Source organism: Bos javanicus, chromosome 15 (assembly GCF_032452875.1).
Source record: "Bos javanicus breed banteng chromosome 15, ARS-OSU_banteng_1.0, whole genome shotgun sequence".
In the NCBI taxonomy this organism is placed as follows: domain Eukaryota; kingdom Metazoa; phylum Chordata; class Mammalia; order Artiodactyla; family Bovidae; genus Bos; species Bos javanicus.
This window is the reverse complement of record NC_083882.1, coordinates 35,176,279-35,199,799: the sequence shown is the minus strand read 5'-3', so window position 1 is coordinate 35,199,799 and position 23,521 is coordinate 35,176,279. Positions and strand designations below refer to the sequence as shown.

General features: G+C 51.1%; 1 protein-coding gene across 4 annotated transcripts in view; it reads right to left on the bottom strand.

The window, feature by feature from the left end:
• ABCC8 (ATP binding cassette subfamily C member 8) overlaps positions 1 to 23,521 on the bottom strand; it is a 79,194-nt gene that overhangs the window by 11,002 nt on the left and 44,671 nt on the right. For 3 of the 4 annotated variants that reach the window (XM_061440669.1, XM_061440666.1, XM_061440668.1), the window contains 16 exons: positions 22,976 to 23,081; positions 22,721 to 22,837; positions 22,247 to 22,322; positions 21,402 to 21,507; positions 12,437 to 12,472; positions 10,665 to 10,700; positions 9,848 to 9,946; positions 8,704 to 8,788; positions 7,672 to 7,752; positions 5,746 to 5,883; positions 4,108 to 4,233; positions 3,072 to 3,171; positions 2,608 to 2,849; positions 2,343 to 2,515; positions 1,185 to 1,254; positions 211 to 368 (listed from right to left, as the gene is read on the bottom strand). In XM_061440669.1, coding sequence (XP_061296653.1) covers positions 211 to 368; positions 1,185 to 1,254; positions 2,343 to 2,515; positions 2,608 to 2,849; positions 3,072 to 3,171; positions 4,108 to 4,233; positions 5,746 to 5,883; positions 7,672 to 7,752; positions 8,704 to 8,788; positions 9,848 to 9,946; positions 10,665 to 10,700; positions 12,437 to 12,472; positions 21,402 to 21,507; positions 22,247 to 22,322; positions 22,721 to 22,837; positions 22,976 to 23,081 — 1,749 coding nt within the window. The remainder of the gene's footprint in view (positions 1 to 210; positions 369 to 1,184; positions 1,255 to 2,342; positions 2,516 to 2,607; positions 2,850 to 3,071; positions 3,172 to 4,107; positions 4,234 to 5,745; positions 5,884 to 7,671; positions 7,753 to 8,703; positions 8,789 to 9,847; positions 9,947 to 10,664; positions 10,701 to 12,436; positions 12,473 to 21,401; positions 21,508 to 22,246; positions 22,323 to 22,720; positions 22,838 to 22,975; positions 23,082 to 23,521) is intronic. The other variant, XM_061440667.1, reaches the window with a different exon arrangement.

Sequence of the window (23,521 nt, the reverse complement as noted above, 5' to 3'; positions counted from 1 at the left end):
TATCACCCCAGGAAATAGTCCAGATAGTAACTGCAGTGTGTGTACTGCCAGATGCTTGTATTAGGACAGTGGAATACGAATATTTCTATTTTCATTTTGGGGAAGGGGACATGACTCTACCACTTCTATAATGATTCTGATAACAGAGCTGAAGTGACTATTGCAAAGCAGCTCCTATCCCTCACCCCCACTGGCAAGTGCTGCCATCACCTGGATGCCACCCGGAAATACTTCTGGATGAAGTAGCACACAACAGCCAGGGGCAGGAGGGCCACGAGGAACACCGGTGTGACATAGGAGATGACGGCCAGAGCTGAGACACAGAGCAGGGTGGAGCGGCTCAGGCACTCCAGCGTAGACGGGATGTGCTGCGGGAAGGAAGGGTGAGAAAGGGAGGTGAATTTTTTTTTCAAAGCTTTTAAAATATATATATTTATTTATGTATGTCTGCATTGAGTCTTAGTTGTGGCACGTGGGATCTTGGTTGCGGTATGTGGGAGCAGCCTGCGGGTTCCAGAGCTCTTGGGCTCTGTAGTTTGTGGCACACAGGCTCTCTAGCTGAGGCCCTCTGGGCTTAGCCACTGCGGCGCGCGGGCTTAGTTGCTCTGCAGCATGGGGGATCTTAGTTCCCCCACCAGGAATTGAACCCTCATCTGCTGCATTGGAAGACGAATTCTTCCACTGGACACCAGGGAAGTTCTGGGAGGTGAGTTTTGGTATTTGGTCATCTTCAGCGTGTTACCTGCTGCCAGGTTTTGCTCTTCCTTTACTACTGGTCCATGTCTTATCCCTACAGCTACACTGTAGGCTCCCTGAGGCCAGGCATTAGGACTTTGCTTTTTCACCATTTAGTACGATGAAGAATAAAGGACATAGGCAGAATCAAAATGCTTGTTCTTCAGAAAATCAGTCACCTTGGTGCGGAGTATGCTGGAACCTTCTTGTGAGCCAGAGTGGGCTTGGGCAGAAGCCAAAGGGATGTGGTTTCCTTCAGCCTCATTAGGAGAGTCTCCCAGGGGAGGCCCCAGGTCCTGAGGCAGCATTATAATCAGATGGAGCCCACTAGGTTCTTAGCCCAAGGCTCTGATCAGCTGATCTGGGGAAGCCAGCATCAGACAGGAGAAGCTCCTGGGGACCTGGCTTCTCTTTGGACTGGGGACATACGTCACCGCGATCTTGTGTACCTGGTCGATGGTGTTACAATCAGATGAAAATCTGTTCAGGATGCTTCCAAGGGGCGTGGTCTCGAAAAACCTAAGAGGTGATCAGAGGACAGTTACTCATCCGTGTATTGATTTCCTTCCTGTTTACTGAAGGAGGGTAGTTATTTTTTTGTTTCCATATCTCTGGAGTCATCCCCAGGTCTGCCTTCCCAGGGTGATTGCCTGTGTCTGGCCTGTGTCCCTGAGGATTCCCATGGCTGCCCAAAGGGATGCTAGCCCCTTCGCAGCCTCTCTGACCCTCCAGCCCATGTGTGACCACTGCCACCATTCTCTGCTTCTTACTGGGCCTGCCTCACTCAGCAGCTGTCCTCCTGGGGACATAGAGTTCTCTCCAGAGAGACGACTCTCCTGGGGGTGGGGATGGGGCAGGGAGGGTAGAGGCCGGGCCCTGGGGACAGCCTGTCAGCTGGCTGGCCCTGCGAGGTCACTCCAGCTATCAGCACTCTGGCTGTGACCCGGAAACAGCCCAACCCCAACCAGAGAATTTCAGAACCACAGATCTGAGACAAATAGAGGATAAGTAAACTTGGAGGCTGTGTCTGTGGGTCACAGACTGATCATGAAACTGGAGAGGAGATTGTGATTGGATGATGAGGAGGGATCAGATAGCCTGTTTGCCTGCTGGGTTTGTAAACTGAGTTGGCAGCCAATCGGGCTATGACAGCTTTAACTGTCTTTCACACCAAGCAGCCTTTGGGGTTTTGATTGATCCCAATACAGAGGATTAGAATAACTACCGTGTGTCCCTGGGGTCAGAACCTGCAGAATGGCTGAATGAGGAAGGAGAGGCAGGGAAGGGGAGAGCTGAACCGGGGGTGGTACCTGCCTAGAAAGGGGAAACATTCATGCAGAGCCTGCAGACCCTTGAAGGGCTGTTGTGAGAATTAGATGAGCTAACTGTGTGACATTTCTAACACCCTGTCTAGCTGAGTAGATAACAGTTTCCCTGTTTTCTGCACCAAGGAGGGGGCTTTTCCCACCCCATGTCCTTGAGTCACATCTAGTGACCTGCAATAGAGATTGTATGTATTGATATATCCCCATTTTACAGATGGGAGAGCTGAGGCCCAGAGAACAATGACTCGCCCACAGCCAGGCACAGCCAGGGGAGAGGGCTACCTCATGGGAGCCAGGATGATCTGGTTCAGCAGGCTGCGGTGCAACCTCTTGGCCACCTTCAGCCCCGTCCATTCCACTGTGACAGACGTGATGAGGCACAGCACGATGCCCAGGCTGCAGAGCACCGTGAACACCATGGCGTAGCCGGTCTGATTGAGGGAACACTCCTGGGCCTGGCAGAGAACGAGGCTGGCATCCTGTGGGGGGTGGCCCATGCTCAGTCCTCCCGGTCCCCTGGCTCTGGCACTGGGGCTGCTGGACCCACCTGGCTGAGGGAGCAGTTCCTGGCCATGGGGCTCAGGGTCAGGGCACTGTCAGTCCACTTGGCCAGCCAGTAGTCGATGGCCACCAAGACCATGTGCTTGAGCAGCTGGGAGAAGACGAGCAGCGAGAGGAGCAGGGTACCAGCCGAGGACAGGTAGTTGGCGCAGGCCCGCCACGGGATCTTGGCACGCTGGTGCAGCACCGACGACAGGTTGTCCTCCTCCTCGCTCTCGGCCGCCTCCTCTGCAGGTGGAAGAACCCCCTTATGGAGTCACCTTGCACACCCCTCTGAAGAGAACAGGGGTTGGATCAGCCCCACTTACAGATGGGGATACTGAGGTGCACAGCGGGGAAGGTATGCATCAGAGGCACACCATCTCCCCACTCCCGGAACCCCAACCCTTAGTCTCCTCACGGTGGAGCAGACCTCAGGCCATGATTCCACTCCAGTCCCATGGCCTCTACCTTCCTCCTCTTCCTCATCCTGCAGGAGCCCATCTCTTGAGGACATGGCCCGGGACAGGCCCTGGGGTGGCTCCGTAGCTTTTCTCTCCATGACGGTTTCCTGAAAGATAGATGGGGCCTGGCTAATGTCCTCAGGGTGTGCGGAGGGGAAAAGGGAAGTGGGTAGGGGGGAACTGCCCCTGGTGCTGACCACTGGCAGTTATCAAGTTGCCCCTGCCTGGAGGATGGTCCAGATGGACACATGTTTGCCTGCCAGAATTTACTCCTTCCCCTGCATCAGCTACTAGCATCCCAGTATCCCTGTGGGAGACCACCTCTCCCTTATTCTGTCTCTGTGATTCAGGTGGGCTAATCATTCTCTCTGAATCCCAGAGTGGTCATGTGACCCGGGATTGGTCAGTCTTCACATTCCACATCCCTGACCACAGTGATTTGCTCAGGATGGGCACCTGACCAAACTGGACCAACAGAAGTCAGCCCTGGGACTTTTGCTGAACTATCATAAAACAGGCACTGTCTTTCTGGCAGAGCTGCTGACCTGGAAGAATGGAAGCCTGAGATGCCGATGGCCCTCACTGCCTCCATGAGAATGAAGCTGGTGTGAGAGAAGCAGAGCCAAGGGGTGGGGAGAATTAGATTCCTCATGATATTGCTTGATCACCTGGATCCAGCTCCACCTGAAGCTATAGCATCACTGGATGTTCCAGTTTCCTGAGCCAGTAAATCCTTAACTCCCCACCCCCCTTTTCTCTTTGTTTAGCCAGTCTGAGTTGGTTATCTGAAGCTTTGTAACTAAATGGTATCTGACTATTTCGGGACATGGGGAAGGCATTGGCCTGACTCTGCCTTGGGTAGCTGGCACAGGTACTGGCTGTCTAGTAGGAGCAATTTCATGCCCAGCTCCCACATCTGTCTTTTGTGTGTGGGTTTGGGGGCTTTCTAGGGCCAATGAGGGCAGGAAGGCCTTTATGAGTTCAGGTTCTAGCAGAATCTTATCCTCAGGGGCCAGGCTGCCTGGCCCCCAGGCTACACCCACCTTCTCCAGCTCTTGGTCCTGCCGGTTCATCAGGGTCTTCCAGTGCTCAAAGAGCTGGCACTCAGACCTCTGGAAGTCCTTGAGGGTGCCCTCCCTCTGGATGGTACCGTCCTTCATTGCGATGATCTAAAAAGGCAGAAACAAACTCGGTGGGGGGCTGGCTGAGGTGGGGGGCTGGCTGAGGCGGGGGAGTGGAGGTCATACTCCTGCCTGACCGAGGGGTCTGAGACGGATGTGCTCAGAGCACACATCCCTTCCCCACCACAAATGGCTCCCGCTCACCCACTGCCCTCAGCAGGACACTCCAGGATTTAGAATCTGGTACATCTCAGGGGTAGTTCTCAATGGTTGCCCCGTGGTTGATAGGAGGGTTTGCAGAGCAAATTAGTGCATCCTGGTCAAGTTGTCTGGTTATCCCCAAGGACTCCAGCAATGACAGCTGTTTGCATGCATTTACTGGGCTAACAGCTCATTACCCTTAACTCCTCCTCACATCAGGCCTGTCAGGTTCCACCAGTGTTTGGCAAAGCACCTGTTGGTCTAAATGTGGGAGGCCCCTTTGAGATCAATAAAATGTATTTTATTTGAAACAGTCAATGCTTTATACTCACGTAGACCCATCATTAATTCAGAAACCCAACCTGCTCTTCTCACTCCCACTCACCCCATGCTGGGGTTCAAGGGCTGATGCCCCAAAGTCCTGTTCACTTAAGGAACCAGGCACCTCTGTGTTGGCCTTCTTTGGACTAAGGACTGTCCTGAATTGTCTCACCAGGGTCACTGCAGAAACTCAGACACAAACTTGTACCTCCTCTAATAGCTATTTTTAAAATCTGGAATTTCCCCCCACCCCCCGCCCCCTGCATTTTTTCTGTTTTAATAGCTTTTCTGAAAAGTCTGGACCTTTTTCCTTTTTATTCATAGTAGAGGGGAAGACCTTACTACATGTAGAAGGAAGACTTATTTGAGGGAAATTATCAGGGGCATTTAACACAGACCTGAAGCTTAGGAAGGGCCTCATTTTCACAGACAAATTTATGTACAAGTCAGGCAAGGCCCCAATTTCAAAAGTCACATGATTTCCAGTTTAAGAATTAAATGCTTTCCAATTATTTTAAAAATAACTACCTTCTTCATGTTGAGGAATATGGGGATTTAACTGATGTGATATTTCATTCTACTGATAACACTGACGTTTCTATTACTACTGCCAATGTTTGTTTCCACATTTCCCATTTGATCCTAACTTGAATCTGACGCACTAGTGGGCAGGAAGATGCTCTCCTGTCCACATGGGCACTCCCCAAGGACAGGGGAATGAGTCATCAAACTGGGTAGGAAATGGAAGTAGGAACTGAGTGTCTGCTTCTTTCTAGACTTCTTGGTGCTGACCTTGTGTGCACCCATGGGGCCCCTGGTCAGGATGCAGATGTCTGCAACTCTAGGTGACACCAAACACTTGGACTATGCCAGGTCTCCCTGATGGGCCAAGCCTGAGTGAAGCCATCCAGTGCTGCTCTCTTCTGCTCTGTGACCCTCAGCAATTGCTGCTCAGACATCTGATGGAGTCCTTTGAAGACACCCAACTGCCTCTCCCACCATAGCCCTCCACAGTTTGACCCGCTGCTGGCCCCTCACCCAGTCTGCATGTGGTAGGTACTGTAGCTTGTGGGTCACTAGGACCACTGTCCTCCTATCATCTCGGAGCAGCTCAAGAATCCCGGCCTGCATCAGATGGTCACTCAGATGGACATCGAGAGCTGAGAAGGGGTCGTCCTGGGTAGATGGGAGAAAACAGGGGCAAGCATGGGGGTGGGTAACAGTGGATGTAAAAACAGTGGATGTACATGCTGTGGTTTAGGGACTGACACCACTTCACTGTGTAGCCTTGGACAGTGTACCTAACCTCTCTGGACCTCAGTTGCCTCATCTCAAAATGGGCTATCAGTCACCACTCTCAAACAGGTCTAATCACAAGCACTTCCTGACTCCTGAACCTCCAGTGACTCCCCATAGTCTATTACGTCCGAATTCCTTAGCACCCTAATCCAGACCCTTTCCCAACTGCTCAGTCTTCCTTTCCAACCTCACTTCCCATCTGTCTTGTAAAAGCTCCCTATGCTCTGATTTCCAGGGAATCTGCCATTCCAGGCCTTTGCCCAAGCTTTTCCCTTTGCCTGGAGTGCTGATCGGCCTTTTGTCTGTCAGGTGAACTGTTACTCATCCTTCAGCACTTCCCCTAAGCACCAGCTCTTCCTGTGTCCTTTCCTGATACCTGAGCCTAGTCTTTCCTCCCTCTGTCCCAGTGATACCCTGCAGGAAGTCAGATTTGATAGCTATTTGTCTAGCCTGGACCGTGGGGCCCTCAAGAACTGATATCCCCTGAGCCCGTGCCTAGTACAGAGTAGGAGCTTAAAAGTTAGCTGAAATAAATTAAAGTATCCACTTTATTCCTCTCTAACAAGGTTGTTTGAAGCTCACAAGGGATGATGAACAAGCTAGTACTTTGTAAAATGCTATGCCTGTGTCAGATGGTAACAAACACTGTGAACCTTTCCGTCATGCAGTGAGTTTAGTGGGGAGGTGGCGGGGTGGAGAATAAAGCCAGGATCAGAGAACTGAGAGTCCTTCTGCCAGCGGTCTGTCCCAATGGCTCGCTCTTTCCTTCTGTTTAACTGATTCACTCTTTAATACTCTCTTCTGTGAAGCCCTCCCTGATTACTCTTGTCCTTACAGTTGTCTCCCCGGACAAGGCCCTTCATAGCCTGTTACACAGTTTGGCTTTCAAGTGGGCTGTGGCTCTTGAGTATTGGTGAGCTCTGTTTCCCTAATTAGATTCTAAACCTCTGAAGCCAAGGGCTATGTCTTGGAATTCTTCAGTATCAACTAAGGCACACCACACAGAACTTGGCATGAAGGAGGACGGGTACAGCCAAGTTTTATCTCATGTTTGATTATTAGAGGTTACCTGGAGTGCTGTGTTAAGAAGGATTCTGAGGCCAAGTTCAGTTTTCATGGGAGAGAAAACTGAGATCAATTAGCAATGTCTGCTCTGGGCCTGAAACAGGAAATGGCAACTCACTTTCCAGGTATTTGTGATTCTTATATTTGGGCTAAATGAGTATTAATAGGTTGGGGATGTGCTACAAAGCAGGGGCCTATAATTACTGCTCATCTCCCCTCGTGCCTACTGCAGAGCTGTGTGACGTCCACATTGATCAGTTGGACTAATCTTGTCTCAGTTTTTCCATCAATAAGATCAGTAGGGAGGGAGGGAGGTTGGGGGTGGTTCAGGATGGGGAACACATGTACACCCATGGCTCATTCATGTCAATGTATGGCAAAAACCACTACAGTATTGCAAAGTAATTAGCCTTCAATTAAAATAAATAAATAAATTAAAAAAAAAAAAAGATCAGTAGGTACTATCTCTGGCAGGAGAAGTTTGCTCCTGGAGAGGGATGTTGTTTGGTGATGGTGTGTGTGCGTGTGTGTCTGTCTGTCTGAGCCAAGGGGGCAGCCAGACACAAGGACCTCAAGGAAGTTGCTGGCTGGTGTACTCACCAAGAAGACGACGTTGGTGTGCTGGTAGAGGGCTCGGGCCACGCTGATTCGCTGGCGCTGACCACCGGACAGATTGATGCCCTGCCGCCGAAGGGGAGGAAAGGTCAGGCCCGCACAGCCCTTCAGCAGAGACTGTCCAGGCCCCTACTTGATGTGAGCTCTTTGGCTTCATTCACCTCTTTGCGCCCTCCTCATCTGGTAGAGAGGAGGAACTTGTACACGTTCACTGAATTCATTCAGAAGTGGGGAGAATGATCCCCAGGCCTTTAACAATTCATCATGTAGCTGCTAGGGACCATCTGACCCATGAAAACCAGGACAGAGGAAAGTGAAAGTCTGTCAATCAAGTCTGATTCTTTGCTACCCCATGGACTATACAGTCCATGGAATTCTCCAGGCCAGAATACTGGAGTGGGTAGCTATCTTCCCAACCCAGAGATCAAACCCAGGTCTCCTGCACTGCAGACAAGGGAAGCCCAAGAATACTGGTATAGGTAACCTATCCCTTCTCCAGTGGATCTTCCTGACCCAGGAATTGAACCAGGGTTTCCTGCATTGCAGGTGGACTCTTTATCAACTGAGCTATCAGGGAAGCCCTAGGATGAGGGGATTTAAATCACACACCAGGAGGACAGCCATGGGAGAATCCTATTCATCTAAGCTTATGGAGGAGGGACCCCACCTGAGGATGGAACAGGAAGAATAACCCTGAGCCCGGGGCAGTGCTGGGCAGGCTCTCAGTACATACTCGGGGTATCAGTAGAGAGGTCAAGTCCTCCCCAGCCTGGGAAAGTGCTAAGCTGACCTCTGCACCCAGCAAGACTGGAAACTTGTCCAGGACAGCCACAAGCCCAGGGCTCAAGGAGATCATTTTGATCCCATGGCAGGCACTCTGCAGCCTTACCCCTCTTTCATTTCACATTCCCTGCTCTCCTTGAGAATGATCTCAGGGCGTGGTGATGGTGATGGGTGGGGAGCAGGGGAGGCCAAGGGTCCCAGCTTTGAGTAACTCCCCTGGAGGTTGCTACTAACCCGTTCCCCAATCTGGGTCTGGTCTCCATGGGGCAAGATGTCAATGTCTGGCTGTAGGGAGCAGGCTTCAATGACCATCTTGTACCTGCAGTGGGGTGGGGTGGGGACACAGCTGAGCAGCCTGGCCGGAGGTGGGCCTGAGCTTTTGCAGAGGGTCATTACCCTCCAGGCAGCTGTGCCAGGATGAGCGATGGCTTTAATGGGCCTCCTGATGGGTGTGAGCAAACACCACGTGAGCTCGAAAAGAGCTGAGGGCAGCACCTGACACCATCTTGAAGCAAGTTAAATATTTGAAGGATGAAATTGGATGGGAGCAAATAGCCATGTAAGTGACAAGAGAGGGCCTGTGGCCCCTGTACGGTGGGAAAAGCTAGAGCCAGAGCCCACGCTTGGGGCACTGCCAGGGAAAAATCACTGCTGGTTTGTTGAGGCAGTAAATGATGATGGCCGTTCAAATATTTGCCCAGCCTACTCCCCTCACACTTCCCTGGTCAGCTCTCAGTCTGGGTGGGTGCTAGCCAGAGTGCATGGAGGCATCAGAGTGTCTTGGTGACAGGTACTTGGGCGTTAGAAGATGGATTCGAAACCCATTTCTGTCACTTCCTGGCTGGGTGGTCTTGGGCAATTTACCTAACCGTCCTGAGTCTTGGTTTCCTCATCTATAAAATGGGGATAATAATAGTACCTGCCTACTGGGATTGGTGTGAGCATTAGAAGAAATCATGAATACCAAGAGCCTCTGGAAAGAGGTCCATGGATGTCAGTGGTCATTAGCCCTGGAGGGATCTGTGTGTGAGCTGCAGAGCTGGGGGCAGAGAATCACAAGAATGGAGAGGGCAGAGCGCTGGGGGAGCCTTTTTACCAACCTCAAGAGGGGGCACCAGTGTGCACACACCTCCCTCCCCTCCTACCCTCTCAACCATGGGAGCTGGACTGCCCCGACGTCCAGAACATCTGGATCATTTCCAGGTGGACCTTATGGAACAGGCTGGAATCCCGATCAGCAGGCTGGAGAGCAGGATGGCGGGGTGAGGGAGATGGATGGAGGAGCAGGCAGCTGGCTGTGCTTAGGGGCTGGGGAGGGAGACTAAAGCATGACCAATTTCTTCCCTCCCCCAGCTCCCTCCCTCTGGGAGGCTTTTACCGTTGCTTGTTGAAGGGACTCTCAAAGGTAATGTTCTCCTCCACGGTGGCATTTAGCAGCCACGGCTTCTGAGAAGCATAGGCCACTGGGCCTCTCTTCCTGGAAAAAGTAGGGCAGGAGGAGAGGAGGCATTCTCAGGGGGTCACTGTCAGAGGTGGTTATCAAGCTGACGGATAAAACTGGGACTAGGGGGTGGGGGCGCCGCGAAGATGAAGAGGTGCAGTTGGCTGAAATCTGCTCTGCGTGTGGCTCCTGGTGGCCTCTCCATTCCCCAAGGCCTGAGGCAGGCTTGGGTGCTGGGCCTTAGCTGACTGGGGGATATGGGACCTCAACCCCTCCCTGCTCTCCACCCCTCCCTGTCCCACCTCTGCAGTCTGTTCCCCTTCCCAGGTCTGCTCAGAGCCTGGGAGAAGCCAACTAAGTGAATACTTGAACCCTGATCTCCTCCTTCCTTGCGTAGCCCTCAAACCACTCAACTTTGATGTTAGCAGCTAACTCTCCAAATGGAAATTTTAAAAAGAGCACTGTTAAGGAAATCATGTTTACTGTGGTATGGTTTCTGAAGACAAAGAAAGAAAAAAAGGAAAAAGAAAAGGAGAAGATGACCACAGGGATAAAAACAATCTGGTGTGAAGGGCTTGATGCCTGGAAGGAGCAGTGGTCTCCCAGCCACCCTGTGAAGCAGAGCCCCCTCCCTGGCCTTCTCTGAGGCTGGGTTGGACCTGGGGAGCTGCCTTCCTGAACTCTGTGGCTCCTCAGGCCTCACAGCCCCTCTGAGGAAGTCTCCCCCAGGGGGCAGTGCTCGGGGTCACAGTACCTGACGTCAGCGTCGGCCACCGTCTCCCGCTCGGGGCTGCAGCAGGGAGGGAAAGACATACATTCAGGGTTCACCCACATGGACTGAGCACGCCATAGACATTCTCAGCTCCTTCAGACCCAGCATGAGGCTTTGATGACCCCTGAGACGGAATCTGCAGCCACAAATGCCACAGGTCCCCCTGGGGAGCCTCCACTGCCTGAATACAATCGGGGTGTGTGAAATTACAAGGGAGAGTGGAGTGAAGGCACGTTGGGTGTAGGCTCACGGTGGTGGGGGTCTTCCTACGTCAGGGGAGTCTGAGGCCCAACTCATGGGTCCTGCAGACCCAGCCTCTGAGCCAGGGCTCGGATGCACTGGCCGAGCTCATGGGCTGACACGGCTGCACAGACAGCTGGAGCAGGGAGTGCACTCTGACAGCAGCCAGCCCAGGTGGGACCATGGGTGCCTGCGAGTCTGGGGGTGGGAACCCACAGCTGATGCAACTCAGGGTGGCACCTGCAGGGCTGAGAAGCGCTCCAAGTGTGATTCCCAGAAGACAACCGTGGAGCCTAGGAGATTCACTCAGAGGGACAGGGTCACATGTGGCCTGGACAGACCCCAGCTGCTCCAGTGTCAAATATTCTGCCCTGTTGCTCTCGTCCACATGTTCACACTTGTCACATACCGTGAGGTCTGCTTTTTGGCTCAAGAGTTACGGTCACTATGGCTAGAGAGGCTGGGCTGTCATCAGGCCCTGGCACTTGGTGACAAGGTGGGAGAAACGGCAGAGAAAATGTGGGGTTGTGAAACCTCTGTGGAGTTGGGGAGTGAAGGCCAGACACTTACACTGATTTACAAGGTCAAGTCAACCTTCCCAGTCCTGACTTCCCACCTCCTCCAGTGTGTCTCGATTGTCTTGAAAGAAGTGTGCTTAGGGAGGGTTTTGAAGGTCTTGCAGCCACATTAATCTATTTCACTTGGATGTTTTAGACAACCAGAACATAAAGCACATAGAACATAAAGCAACAGGCTGAATTTCCTGTCTGGCCTCGGGGATAACCACCTCCTCTCCTTATAGCTTTGTTTCTCAACTTTTTTTTTGGATCACCACAGGGCCATTTTAGACGTATTTTTTCTAATTGTCCTTTCCCTGCTGCATTTATTTTCCAATTCAGTGGGTTTAAAAAAAAAATTATATTCACAAGTTTGTGCAGCCACCACTGCTGTCTAAATCCACAACATCTTCATCACCCCTGAAAGAAGCCATACCCATTAGCAGTCATCACCTTCCTCCCTTCCCACTAATCCGCTTTCTGACTCTATCCTCTATGAAATTTTAAAACCACAGATCTACTGTATGTTTGCGTATATACTGTGGCCCTTTGGAGAGCCACAAAACATTGGAATATCTAAGTTTTTCCTCTCCAGTACCAGATTTTTCCCTCTTTGAGAATGCATGCCTCACGTGTTATAGGGCTTCATGTCTCTAAGTGTATGTGGACGATACAGCCCTGAATCTATCCTTAGCACCCCTCCCCGCCCCACACACCCTGCCTAGCCCCTCCCCCCCCATTTTTTTAAACTACTTTCCTCCCCTGTATTCCCTCTTCTTCCTTTTTTAAAATTGGTCACATGGCGTGGCATTTGGGATCTTCGTTCCCTGATCAGGGGTTGAACCTGTGTTGCTTGCAGTGGAAGTGTGGAGTCTTAACCACTGAACCACCAGGGAATCCCCCCAAGCTCCTTCCCATTATTGGGGACCCACTTCCAACCCAGTCCCAAGGCTGTACCTGGGGTCTTCTCCCGTCTCGCTGTCAGGAAGGCTGCTGGGGCACAAATGGGAAAAAACACCACCAGTTACTTCTCCCCTGCCCACTGCCTTTATTTAGATCACATTGTGTCTTTGGGGAGAAGCAACCTCCACAATCCCCACCCCTCCCACCCATCCCCAGTGTCCCCAAGTGGCTTCTCAACGTCTGTCCCTCCCACAGGCCCTGGATGGGCGTCCTCCAAGCAGCAAGGGCTTCATCAGTGCCCCTGGCACCACTCTCAGCAGCAGCGAGGCTGGCTTGGTGTCAGGACGGGCTTTTAGTTGGGAAAACTAAAGCTCAGAGAGGGAAAGTGACTTTCCCAAGGTCATAATCATTTCATACAGTGTTTTCAAACTGTGGATTGGGACCCAATATAGGGTCCGAAATAAGTAAACTGCAACTGCGCTAAAACAAACCAACATACAATTCCCCCACCCCAAAACCAGTTTGTACCACATGTGGTCAAGATGTGTATTCTTTGTGTAAAATTTTTTCTCGCCTGTCAGTGCATAAATGTAGCAGACTGTGGTATAAAATGCATCTCATACTGTGAATTATAGTAAAAAATTTTTTTTGAAAAACACTGTGAAGTGACCTGAATTTTGGTGCCAACTTCGCTAGTGCTCTTTCTCTTGCCCCGGGCCACCTTCCAACCTTCCAGAAGCAACCTTCTGCCAATGAAGTGTGTACATCTGACATGCACATTTGGGGAAAATCAATCTGTTCTGTTTTCATGCAGATACTACTTTAATAAAACCAGCTAACATTTATTATAATCTTGACAAGCACAGTGATAAGCATTGCAATCAGTTCAGTTCAGTTGCTCAGTCGTGTCTGACTCTTTGTGACCCCATAGACTGCAGGACACCAGGCTTCCCTGGCCTTCACTATCTACTGGAGTTTAGCACTGCAATACTATTATCTATTTTAAAGTTCAAAAAAACCATATGGAAGAGGTCTCTTTATGGACAAGGAAAGTCTCTTTAAAGACAAGGAGATTTTTGAGAGTCTAAGTAACTTGTCCAAAGTCACACATCCAGCAAATAGCAGAGGAAATAGATTTGTCTGATTCCAAAGCTCCATGCTCTTAATGACTATGTTATATTGCCTCACTATGACTACCCAGGCCATAGCTCTGATAAATTTCTTGCAAGGAAAATCAGGATGGATAGAAACAGGGATGGGAAGAAGACAGATGAAATTCTCTTCTGTCCTCTGCTGAGGGGCAGAACTTAATTGAGACCTTGATGGGTATATAATCACCAACTCCCTATGATCTTATTCTTCGATCTTTATTAGTTTCACTTCATTCTCTCAACTCAACCTAACTCGTATTGCTTAATCATCAGATTGCTGTGATTTATGGACAAGCTGGTAACATGAAACAGATAAAAAACCCAAGCTTCCAAATTCTAACTCTGCGTCCACAGCCCAGAGAAGCTTATCTCTGCAGTCTTCTGCTTTGACTGCTTCCAGAGTTGCAAAGGCTGTTGTTTATCCAGAGGGAAGCACATCTGTGGCCTCCCCAAGGACCCCGGGACACAGGGCGCTCCTTCGGCTCTAACTCAGTTTGCATCATTATCTGGGCTGCTCAATTAGCCCTTATAATGGACTACTTTCCCCTCTAATAAGTCCCTGTGTAAGTCGTTTATCCCCAGTGGGATTTTAAGGCAGGAAGAGCATCTTTTTTAGCCCCCACAGGGCTTAGCATATGGGAGATCTGTTATAAATGGAGGTTGATAACAGACATCTTTAATTATTTGGGAGGAAGGAAGGGAGGGGGGCTGGCACTCAACGTGAGGCATTGTGTGCAGTTGTTTGTATCCATGGTTTCATCCTCACAACTCTATAAAGAGGTTTTCCATCTTACAGAAAAACCAAGGCTTAGAGTTTGCCTGATGTACCCAAAGGTCAGAGCTAGGGAGAAGGGAGCCTGTGGTGTGAATCCAGGTTCATCGTCTCCTCTTTCCAGCATAGTTCCAGCCTTTCTAGAATGAGCCTCCTTGTTGTATATGTATTTCTTAATCTGAAAAGTAAAGAAGGGTACACATGGCATGCGCTTCTTCCCATTGATTGCTGGGCTATTAAAGGAGTGTTCCTCCTCTGCCTGCACTTTTGGGACCAAACACTGAGCTAAGAAGATTATCTCTCCAGTTCTCTGACCCACCTCCTTCTCTGCAGCCAGCTGGGAGCTGGGTCCCTGAGTGCACACCAACCTGAATCATGGCCCAGAGCCTGCCCTCAAATGGCTCATGGACTGGCAGAGTGAATCCCACACGTACAGAAGTCAGAAAGCTATAGAGGCCAAAAGAAAAGTAGGAGCAAGAAACTGCTATAGAACTTTGGGAGAAAAGTATACAAACACATATGCAAATATGCAGAAAAAAGACTGGAAACTTCTGGGTGATGGATATTGTATGTGTTCATATTAGGTGGTTTTTGCCCTCTTTACACTTGCTTCTTTTCTTATTCAATGCACATTCTTTTAGAATCAGAGAAAACTATACTTTTTTAAAAGATTTTTTTTTTGATGTGGACTATTTTAAAGTCTTTTTTTGAATTTGTTACAATATTGCTTCTGTTTTATGTTTTGGCTTTTTGGCTGCGAGGCATGTGAGATCTTAGCTTCCTGACCAAGGATCAAAAGACCAAGGACCCCCTGCATTGGAAGGCAAAGTGTTAACTACTGGACCACCAGGTAAGTCCAAATGTATATTTTACAAATAGTTTGGAGGAGGAAGAAATCTGAGAAAGTGAGGACGGGCTCACAGAAGTTACAGGTGAATGGAACCTCAAAGAGAGAAGGATTGAGACTGGGAGTGGAAGGAGGGAATTCCGGGCTGGAGGAGGAGCTAGCACAAGTGCAGGCAGTGAGAGAAGCGGAAGGAACATGGGCTGGAAAGTCTGTATCTGAGGGGCTTCTCTACTCACTGGTTGTGAAATCTTAGGCAAGTCCCTTTACTTAGGTAGCCTTGTTTCCTACCTATAAAATTGAGGTCATGGTAGGAACCTCACCGTGACACTGGGAGAATGTATTAACAACACAGCTCAGAGTTGGTTGGAGGGAAAGATGAGGATGGGGTTTGAGAATGAGGGATGGAGTAGGGGCGTGGGGAGACCATCCTTTCAGCTCAGTGTTTGGTTTCAAAGGTGCAGACAGAGGAGGAATCCAAAGGCCCCAACACTCATCTAAGACCCCCAACAATAAACACAGAGGAAAGCTGTGGGGACTGAGGTTGGAAGAGCAAATTAGGACTTACAGGTCTCCACGGTCCGTACATCCCGCCCCAGAGATACTTATTGCTGCTCTGAAATGTAACCTTTCACCCACAGTGCCCTTTCCAATTGAGGTCACTGGGTCCCAATGCCAAATCTCTGAGGGAGGAAAGGGTTTTTGCTATTGTTCAGATGAGGAAACTACGGCTCAGACCAGTGAAATAACCTGCTCAACGTCACACAGCTATTGAGAGGCAGAGTGAGAACGACAGCCAGAGATAATCCCGTTCTCAAGGCAGGCTTGTCACGTTCACACAGCGCCCCTTCTGTCTGCCCACCATCTCTCCACAACTGCCAAGGAAGCCTGGGGTGTCCTTGAGCTCCTGACCTAACTCCCCAAAGGCTCCAGGGACTGTATTAACAGATGGATCACAAGGCTATGCTGAGAGGAGCCTATTTTTTTTTGCATTTGGCCACACTCTGCAGCATGTGGGATCTTAAGTTCCCTGACCAGGGATTGAACCCACACCCCCTGTATTGGAAGACAGAGTCTTAACCATTGGACCACCAGGGAAATCTAAGAGGAGCTATTTTTCACTCCTGGGGAATCAGGCGTCTCAGGAAGCAGCTTTCACACCCAACCACCACAAGGCAGCAATGCTCTGAGAGTGTCTGAGAGAAAGCAGGACCCGGGCCCACACCCTAGCGGGTGGCAGGAGCAGCAGGGAGCTCCAGTGAGGCCAGTTTGCAGTTCCTGGTGGGGAGCTGGGCTCTTTCTCCCACTCCTAAGTTTTTCTCGGATCCCTGCTTCCTGCTGGCTCCTGGGGGACATCTAAAATCAATCTACTGTGGACACTAATGGTTCTCTTTTTTTATTTCCAAGGAAAGAACTTCACTAGAGTATATCTGCTAATTTTGACCGCTTATCAGAATGTTTTTCTCTTAATGATCAAGGAAAGAGTTTGCAAATTCCAGGTTAATGGTGCATCAGAGCACAGAGCTGGGCTGGGGCAGGCGAGTATCATTAGAGAGAATTTTGAAAGCTGCACAGTCTTCCCAGAGACCTGGAGCCCAGCAGCTGATGTGTGGGATCTTCTCAGTGCAGCCACAGTAATTCTTCAGCCTGGAATTCAGGGCGTTACCCCTGGACTCCGGGTCCCCCACAGGCTTCTGTCCACCTAAGACTGGTGAGCCCCCTGAGGGTGGGGCCAGGTCTTCTCCTTTGTAGCTTACACAGAGAGGCTCACAAAATACACATCCCGTGTCGGCACCGCATTGGAATAACCCTCCAGCCCCACCTCCAAGGAGCCCAGTGTCCTGGGGGAGACAGACACACAAGCATGCGATATGAGGCCACACAAAGAGGATGTGTACATTCTAAATGTTGGTGGAAAAGTTGGGTGGTAGAATTATGGGTGAGGGAAACAGCCTGGGCCAAGGTGTGTGGGAAGGAGAGAGAAATAAAGACGTATTTAACGGCAGTCTCCTAAAGGTCATAAACTGTTCCCAGTTCATTCATTTAGCAAAGGCACTGTAGATACAGAGACACAAATAAGATATTATCTTTGTCCCCAGGGAGCTCACTGCAGTCTCTCCTGGGAGACAGGCTGGGGTATAATTAAAGAGCAATAGGGGAATTTTTTTCCTGGCATAGAAGTACATTGTCAAAGAATAATATTTACACTAATATTTATAGGGCACTTGGTATGTGCCAGGTTAAGCCTCACATTAACTCCGTGGGTAATAAGGGGAAACTGGTGCAGAAGGGTCACAGAATTTCCCAAAGGATGGAGTCCAGATCTGAACTCGGGCAGCCTGCCTCCTGAACTTCTGATCCTATGCGCTCAGCAGTACTGCTCATCTTGTTCAGGGAAGGAATAAATGAATGGTGCACACACAAACCTGTATCCCAGAGCATTCTCTGTTGTGTGCCTCCTATTCCCCCAAATCTCTGCCTTGGGCCTCCTGGGACTCTTCTGGCTGCCTGGTTACCAGGTCTCAGCCCTGGTATGGATTAAAAAATATATGGGAGCAACCTGGCATCGCCCTCACCTCTGGCTGCAAACAGGCAGGCCCTCGGGAGGGGCTGCTGGGTCAAATGCTATTTTGCTCTTGGTTCATTTTGCAAGTGCATCATCTCCCTGCAGACCTGGCGCCCAAGGTCTGAGGCATGGAGCTCCTGCAAGTAACGTAGAAGGGCCCTCAACAAACAGCCCGTACACTTAACTCACTGCCCAGCGTAGGTGGGCCAGGCAGAGCTGTGTACAAGCCAGGATTCTGAGAGCAGATGAAGCCAATGAGCCATGTCCGGCCAGCCTACTCCTTCCAGTTACTGTAATGAGCTCAGGGCTGGTCTCCCTTCCTGTGGCCTCTCTCTCTCCCATCCCTCATCCTGTATCATCAGTACCTTTCTTCTACAGCCTTCAGACTAAATCTTATTTCCTGGGCCTGGTACACAGGGTATCTGACCTCAGCTCAGCCTACATTTCAGTTCTGACCTTCACCAGCGCCCCTCACACCCACTGCTCCGGGCACCAGAACCACATCCTCTCACATCAGCATGCCTTTGCCCACCCTGATACTCCTGCCTGGAACATCTTCCCCTCCCACCCCTGCTTCTTCTATTTGATGAAGCCACAAGGGTCCCTCAAAACTCAGATACCATGTCCACATGAGTCTTTTCCCCTTGACCTCAGAGTTCACTCTTCCTCTGTGCTTGATGGTGGCATGAGGTGGCACCATGGCACTGGATATCTGTTCCCCTCCTTTGGAAGCAGGGCCACGTCTTCATGATCTTTGCATTCCTATTGCTGTGCCTGAGGTCTGGCGTATAGCAGGCACTCGATAAATATGTGGCGAGTAAATACACCAATGCAGAGAAACCAGAGCACAAGCTGAGTCATGAATGAACTCTCACAGCTTCTCAGGGTGGGCTGCAGGCTACCCTGACGTGCTCGCTATGCTTGGGAGGGAAACTGCCACAAAGTAGCTTCAGGAGACATGAGATCCTCCCTGAGCCTCAAACAGAACTAGGATGTAGGGCCCAAGCTGCCTGTTGAGGAGAGCGAGTGTCCATGCAGACAGAGCTGTGAGCAGCGATGTGGTGGTTCTGCTGGGGTCGGGGGGCAGGGTATCACAGCCATAGCGGCTGCTGGCCTTGAACGTCAGGCTGGCTGTTTCTTCATGTTGATCTCCAGCCCCTTCTCTCTCAGCACACAGTGGAAAGCACATGCACTTGAGCACTACTTAAGTGTACATTCCACTTCTGCCATTTAAGAGCTGGGTGGCTCAGGGCAACCTGCTTCACCTCAGTTTTCTCATCTGTTAAATGGGGATAATGAGAACGCCTGCCTCATAGAATTTGGTGAAGACTGACCAAGACAATGAAGTAAATAAAGTGCCTTACACAGTAATCTTGCACACAAGAGCCGCTCCAACTCCCTGGAGAGGACCCTGAACCCCCTGGGGCTGGTGCAGATTTTCTCATCTGTTAAATGGGGATAATGAGAACGCCTGCCTCATAGAGTTTGGTGAAGAGTGACCAAGACAATGAAGTAAATAAAGTACCTTACACAGTAATCTTGCACAAAAGAGCTGCTCTAACTCCCTGGAGAGACCCCCTGGGGCTGGGGCAGAGGCTTCCAAAGAGAAAGGAGGAGCAGTCAGACCCTGAGAGCTTGGAGAGGAGGTGGGAGCCTGAGGCTGAGGCCTCTGCAGAGGACAGAGAGGTCTGATGCTGGTGTGAAAGGGCACGCGAGGGTGAGCAGGGTGGGGAGGAGATGAAGGAAGTGGGACAAAGGGGACAGGCTCAGAGAGGGCTGAGCCAGATGCAGAAATGGGAATCCAGGAGTGACCCCAGTCTCTGAGCAGTGTAATCCCATCCAGGAAATCCCACCCTGCCCTGAGAGGATCCAGCTTGCCCTCTACATGGAAATTGGAGAATAATCTCTGGAGCGAAGACGCAAGGCACCCCAGCCCAAGGCAGCAGGCAGGCTTGAGGGAAAGAGTCCAGGCTTGGGACTCTGGTCCACATGCTGAGCATGTCACCCCACCTCGCTGTCCTCAGTTCCTACTTCTGTGAAATGGGGTAATAGCACCCAGCCGGAGGATCCAATGAGCTCATGTGTGCAGTGCACCTAGCCAAGGGCCTGCGCAGAGCGGGTGCGCAGTGACTAGCAGTTGTTCTGTTCGGCTCACAGTTCACTGGGGTTTCCTGTCTTCCTGTCACAGATATACACAGGCAGCCAGTGGCAGGGCTCCTCCCTCCAAAGCCCTGAGAGGCAGTTGGCACCAGGCTCTGGCAATCCAATGCCTGGACCTTTCCAGTCAGGCTGTGTTGAGAAACACCTGAATAAGATGGGGAATGGAGGCAGAGACCCTGTGCCCCCAGACACACCATATTCCCAGTGGAATTAAGGTTCCTGAGTCTGAAGTTATAGGAAACCCAAGGAGCTCATTGCCAGCCCATAGCCCCGTTGAGGAAGGAAACTTGCCATTTGTTGAGTGCCCTGTTCAGGGGCATTTTGGAAAAGCAGGAGATGGGGGGGCCTGTCCCAAGGCCTCTCTCTCTCCTCAGTCTGCTCTCAAGTTGGTGAAAAAACCTGACATCCTGAATGCTAATTTGCCCCTAGAAATGATTGCTAGGGAAAGTCTGTCCTCTGTTGAATTGGCCTCGACTTTTATTCCTTAAACCTTGATCATATCCCTCTTTCTCTTGGATACTTGGGGGCAGGGAGGTGTTGGGGGGCAGAGGGTGGTGGACTCCAACCCAGGTTACATGTTGACTGCAGTAGACGTGTTCTGCCCAGGTTTCTGAACAGTTTTCCCACCCTCTTCATTTCTTGGCTCTTCTTTTCTTGCTTTTAAAAAAGCTTTTATCATTTATGTATCTTTAATCAACTAGTTTCAAGTGCTTTGGGGAAATAGATAGCCATAAATAATAGATTCATGATTGACTCAGGCTGGGGTTCGGCTCTTTAATTGAAACAGTGATCTTTGCACAGAATCCCACATTTGCCTGATTTATCTCTGGTTCCTTGAAATACGCACTGACTGGTCTGTATCAGCTTTGCTGATAACCAAGCCAGAAACCAACGTTCATGTTATGGATCCCCGCAGTGGGGGGCAGTGCAGCTGAGTGAACGTGGAGTTTGGAGTCAAACAGAACTGAGTTTGAATTCCAGCTTTGCCACTAATTGGGTAGGTGAATTAGGGCAAATCGTTTGGCCCTTCTGTCCAAAATGAGATCTGTTAACAGTACTCACCTTACTGGTTTTCGTAAGAATTAAATGAAATAGTGTGTGCAGAGGACTTGGCAAAGTACCTGGCACATAGTGAAAGTGTTAGTCACTCAGTCGTGTCCGACTCTTTGTGACCCCAGGGACTGTAGCCCGCCAAGCTCCTCTGTCCATGGGATTTCCCAGGCAAGAATACTGGAGTGGGTTGCCATTTCCTTCTCCAGGGGATCTTCCCGACCCAGGGATCGAACCCAGGTGCCTGCATTGCAGGCAGATTCTTTGCCATCTGAGCCAGCAGGGAAGTCCTTGGCACATAGTGAGGGCTAATGCTAATGATGGTAACGAGAGTAACAAGTAACTGGTTTCACCGAGCGCTCATGGAACACACTCAATACACGCATGACGCACCCTGCACTGAGAACGGCTGCGAGGAGGGCTGCCCACCTGCCGCTGCCTTTCCACTGACTGAGCCCGGAAGGTGCACACAGTACCTGTTCCAGAAGACGGCCCCCGAGAGCTTCTGCATCTCCCCCAGGGTGGCGAGGAGGAGCGAGGACTTGCCGCAGCCCACCTGCCCCACGATCATGGTCAGCTGACCTGCAGGGAGGGAGGGCAGCAGGGGGAGCGGAGGCCAGAGAGAGTCTGAACAACTACCACCCAGACAGACAGGCAGCAACCCAACTCTAGGGCCCCCACCTGCTCTTCTCCTGTCTAGAATCCCCAGGGAGTCCTTTCCTCCTTTGAGCCTTTCCTTCTGGAAACCCACACCCTATCTCTGGCTCCCCATGTTCTTCTACTACTAATTCCCTGCCCTTTCCTGAGGGCCTACGTCTCTCTCCAGTGCTCTCCAGTGTGAGCTCAGTGCCTCTTGGTCCCCACAAAGGCCACCCTATCCTTCTCCTTCCCATGCTTTGCTCAAGCTGCTGCTTCTGCCCAACTGTCTACCCTGCTCACGGCCTGAAGGACCCTGCTCATTCTCGGAGTCCCCAGCTCTTTCACAATGCTTTCCCTGGCTACTGGGGATCACTTTTCCTTTTGTGAAGCACCCACTCTGTCTGCAACAGATGGTTTGACATCAAGACCCCGCTGTCCTGCCCTGTCCTTGCTGCTGCTCTCCCACCAAGCACCTGGACTCCCCGAGGAAGGAGCCCAGCCCCTCTCTAGACTTCGTACCCCAGAGCACCCACCAAGAGTGCACATACAGCAGCTGCTCAATTGGTCCTGATTTTTCTTTTTCTCTCCTCGTCATTCAGTGGAACATGGGGAGGGGGCACTTCAGACATGATTCTGAGGGGGACACCCCTAGACCATGATGGAGGTGTGAGCCGGGTCATACCTCGGGGGATGCGGATGGTGATGTTGGACAGTGTGGGGATTCCATCGGGTGTCCACGTGAAGAAGCCTCCAATGATCTTCATTAGGGGCACCCCACCGACCAGAAGAGAACAGAAAGGCAGCTGAGTTTGGTGTGAATAGTCTTGCCTCCCCTCCCCCATGAAAGCAAAAAAAAAAACAAAACACACACTGATTCCAGTCCACCTCCAAGGCAGGGGAGTTGGAGCATGGCCTTCTCATGCAGACCTCTACCTGAGGCACCCTCCCCAGAGGATGGCCACAGGTGCCCCCACTTGGTGGAGATTGAAGCACTGGCCCTGGTCTCAGGGCTCCTATGGACACTACAGGCAGGCAGGGTGACCTCCATCCAGGGCAGAGGGCTCAGGACCCAGGTGTCTGATCCTTCAGACATTGTGCTCCCTTGTGGAGATGGTGCTGGGTGGCCGGGCATGGAGGTGCAGGGTCTAGGACTCACCTGGACACAGCAGTTGTCAGCATCCCCATCTGTGCCAGGGGCCAGGCTCTGCAGTGGGTTCATGAGGCCCCGACAATCCTCCCGGGCTGGACGCTTGCGGTTCACAACCTTGAGGGGCTGGAGTTTATTAGAGGAGGTGAGGGCCCAGGGGCTGGGAGCTGTGCAAGGAAGCTGAGGCAGGACAACAGCAGGGCTCGAGCTGCAGGCGTTAGAGAAATACACCGGGGTTGGGGTGCAGGGCAGGGGGGCACTCACCACCGTCTGGTACTTGCTGGCTTGGCCTTGGGGCGCGGGTTCTCGCGGAGCACACTGCTCCTCACGGATCTCTGCGCTGGACAGGAACTCGCTGAGCTTTTGCACGCTGCAGAGGAAGCGCAGACACCCCTCACCCTGCCGGGGGGGCAGAGAGGAGGGGAGAGGGAGGAGGGCGAGGCCTGAGAGAGCAGTTCTGAGAAGACTTCAGGTTCCAGCTGTGGCCTCCACAAAGCCCACACAGGAAGGGACAGACCAGGGCCATTCTGTGGGGGCAATAGGAGTTACTAGGGTTATTAGTGTTGACTAGTCAGCTGGAGTAGGTTAGGGCATGGATTAGGAGGGACTGACTAGTTTTAGGGTTAGTTTAAAGTTAGTTGGTTAGTCTGGTTATTAGACTTAAGGATAGTTGGTGTTGGGCTTTATGGGAGTTCTGATAGGTTAGTTAGGATTAGGATTGGCTATTAACCATTGAGTTGGGGCTTCCCTGGTGGCTCAGACAGTAAAGAATCTGCTTGCAATGCAAGAAACCCATGTTCAATCCTGGGA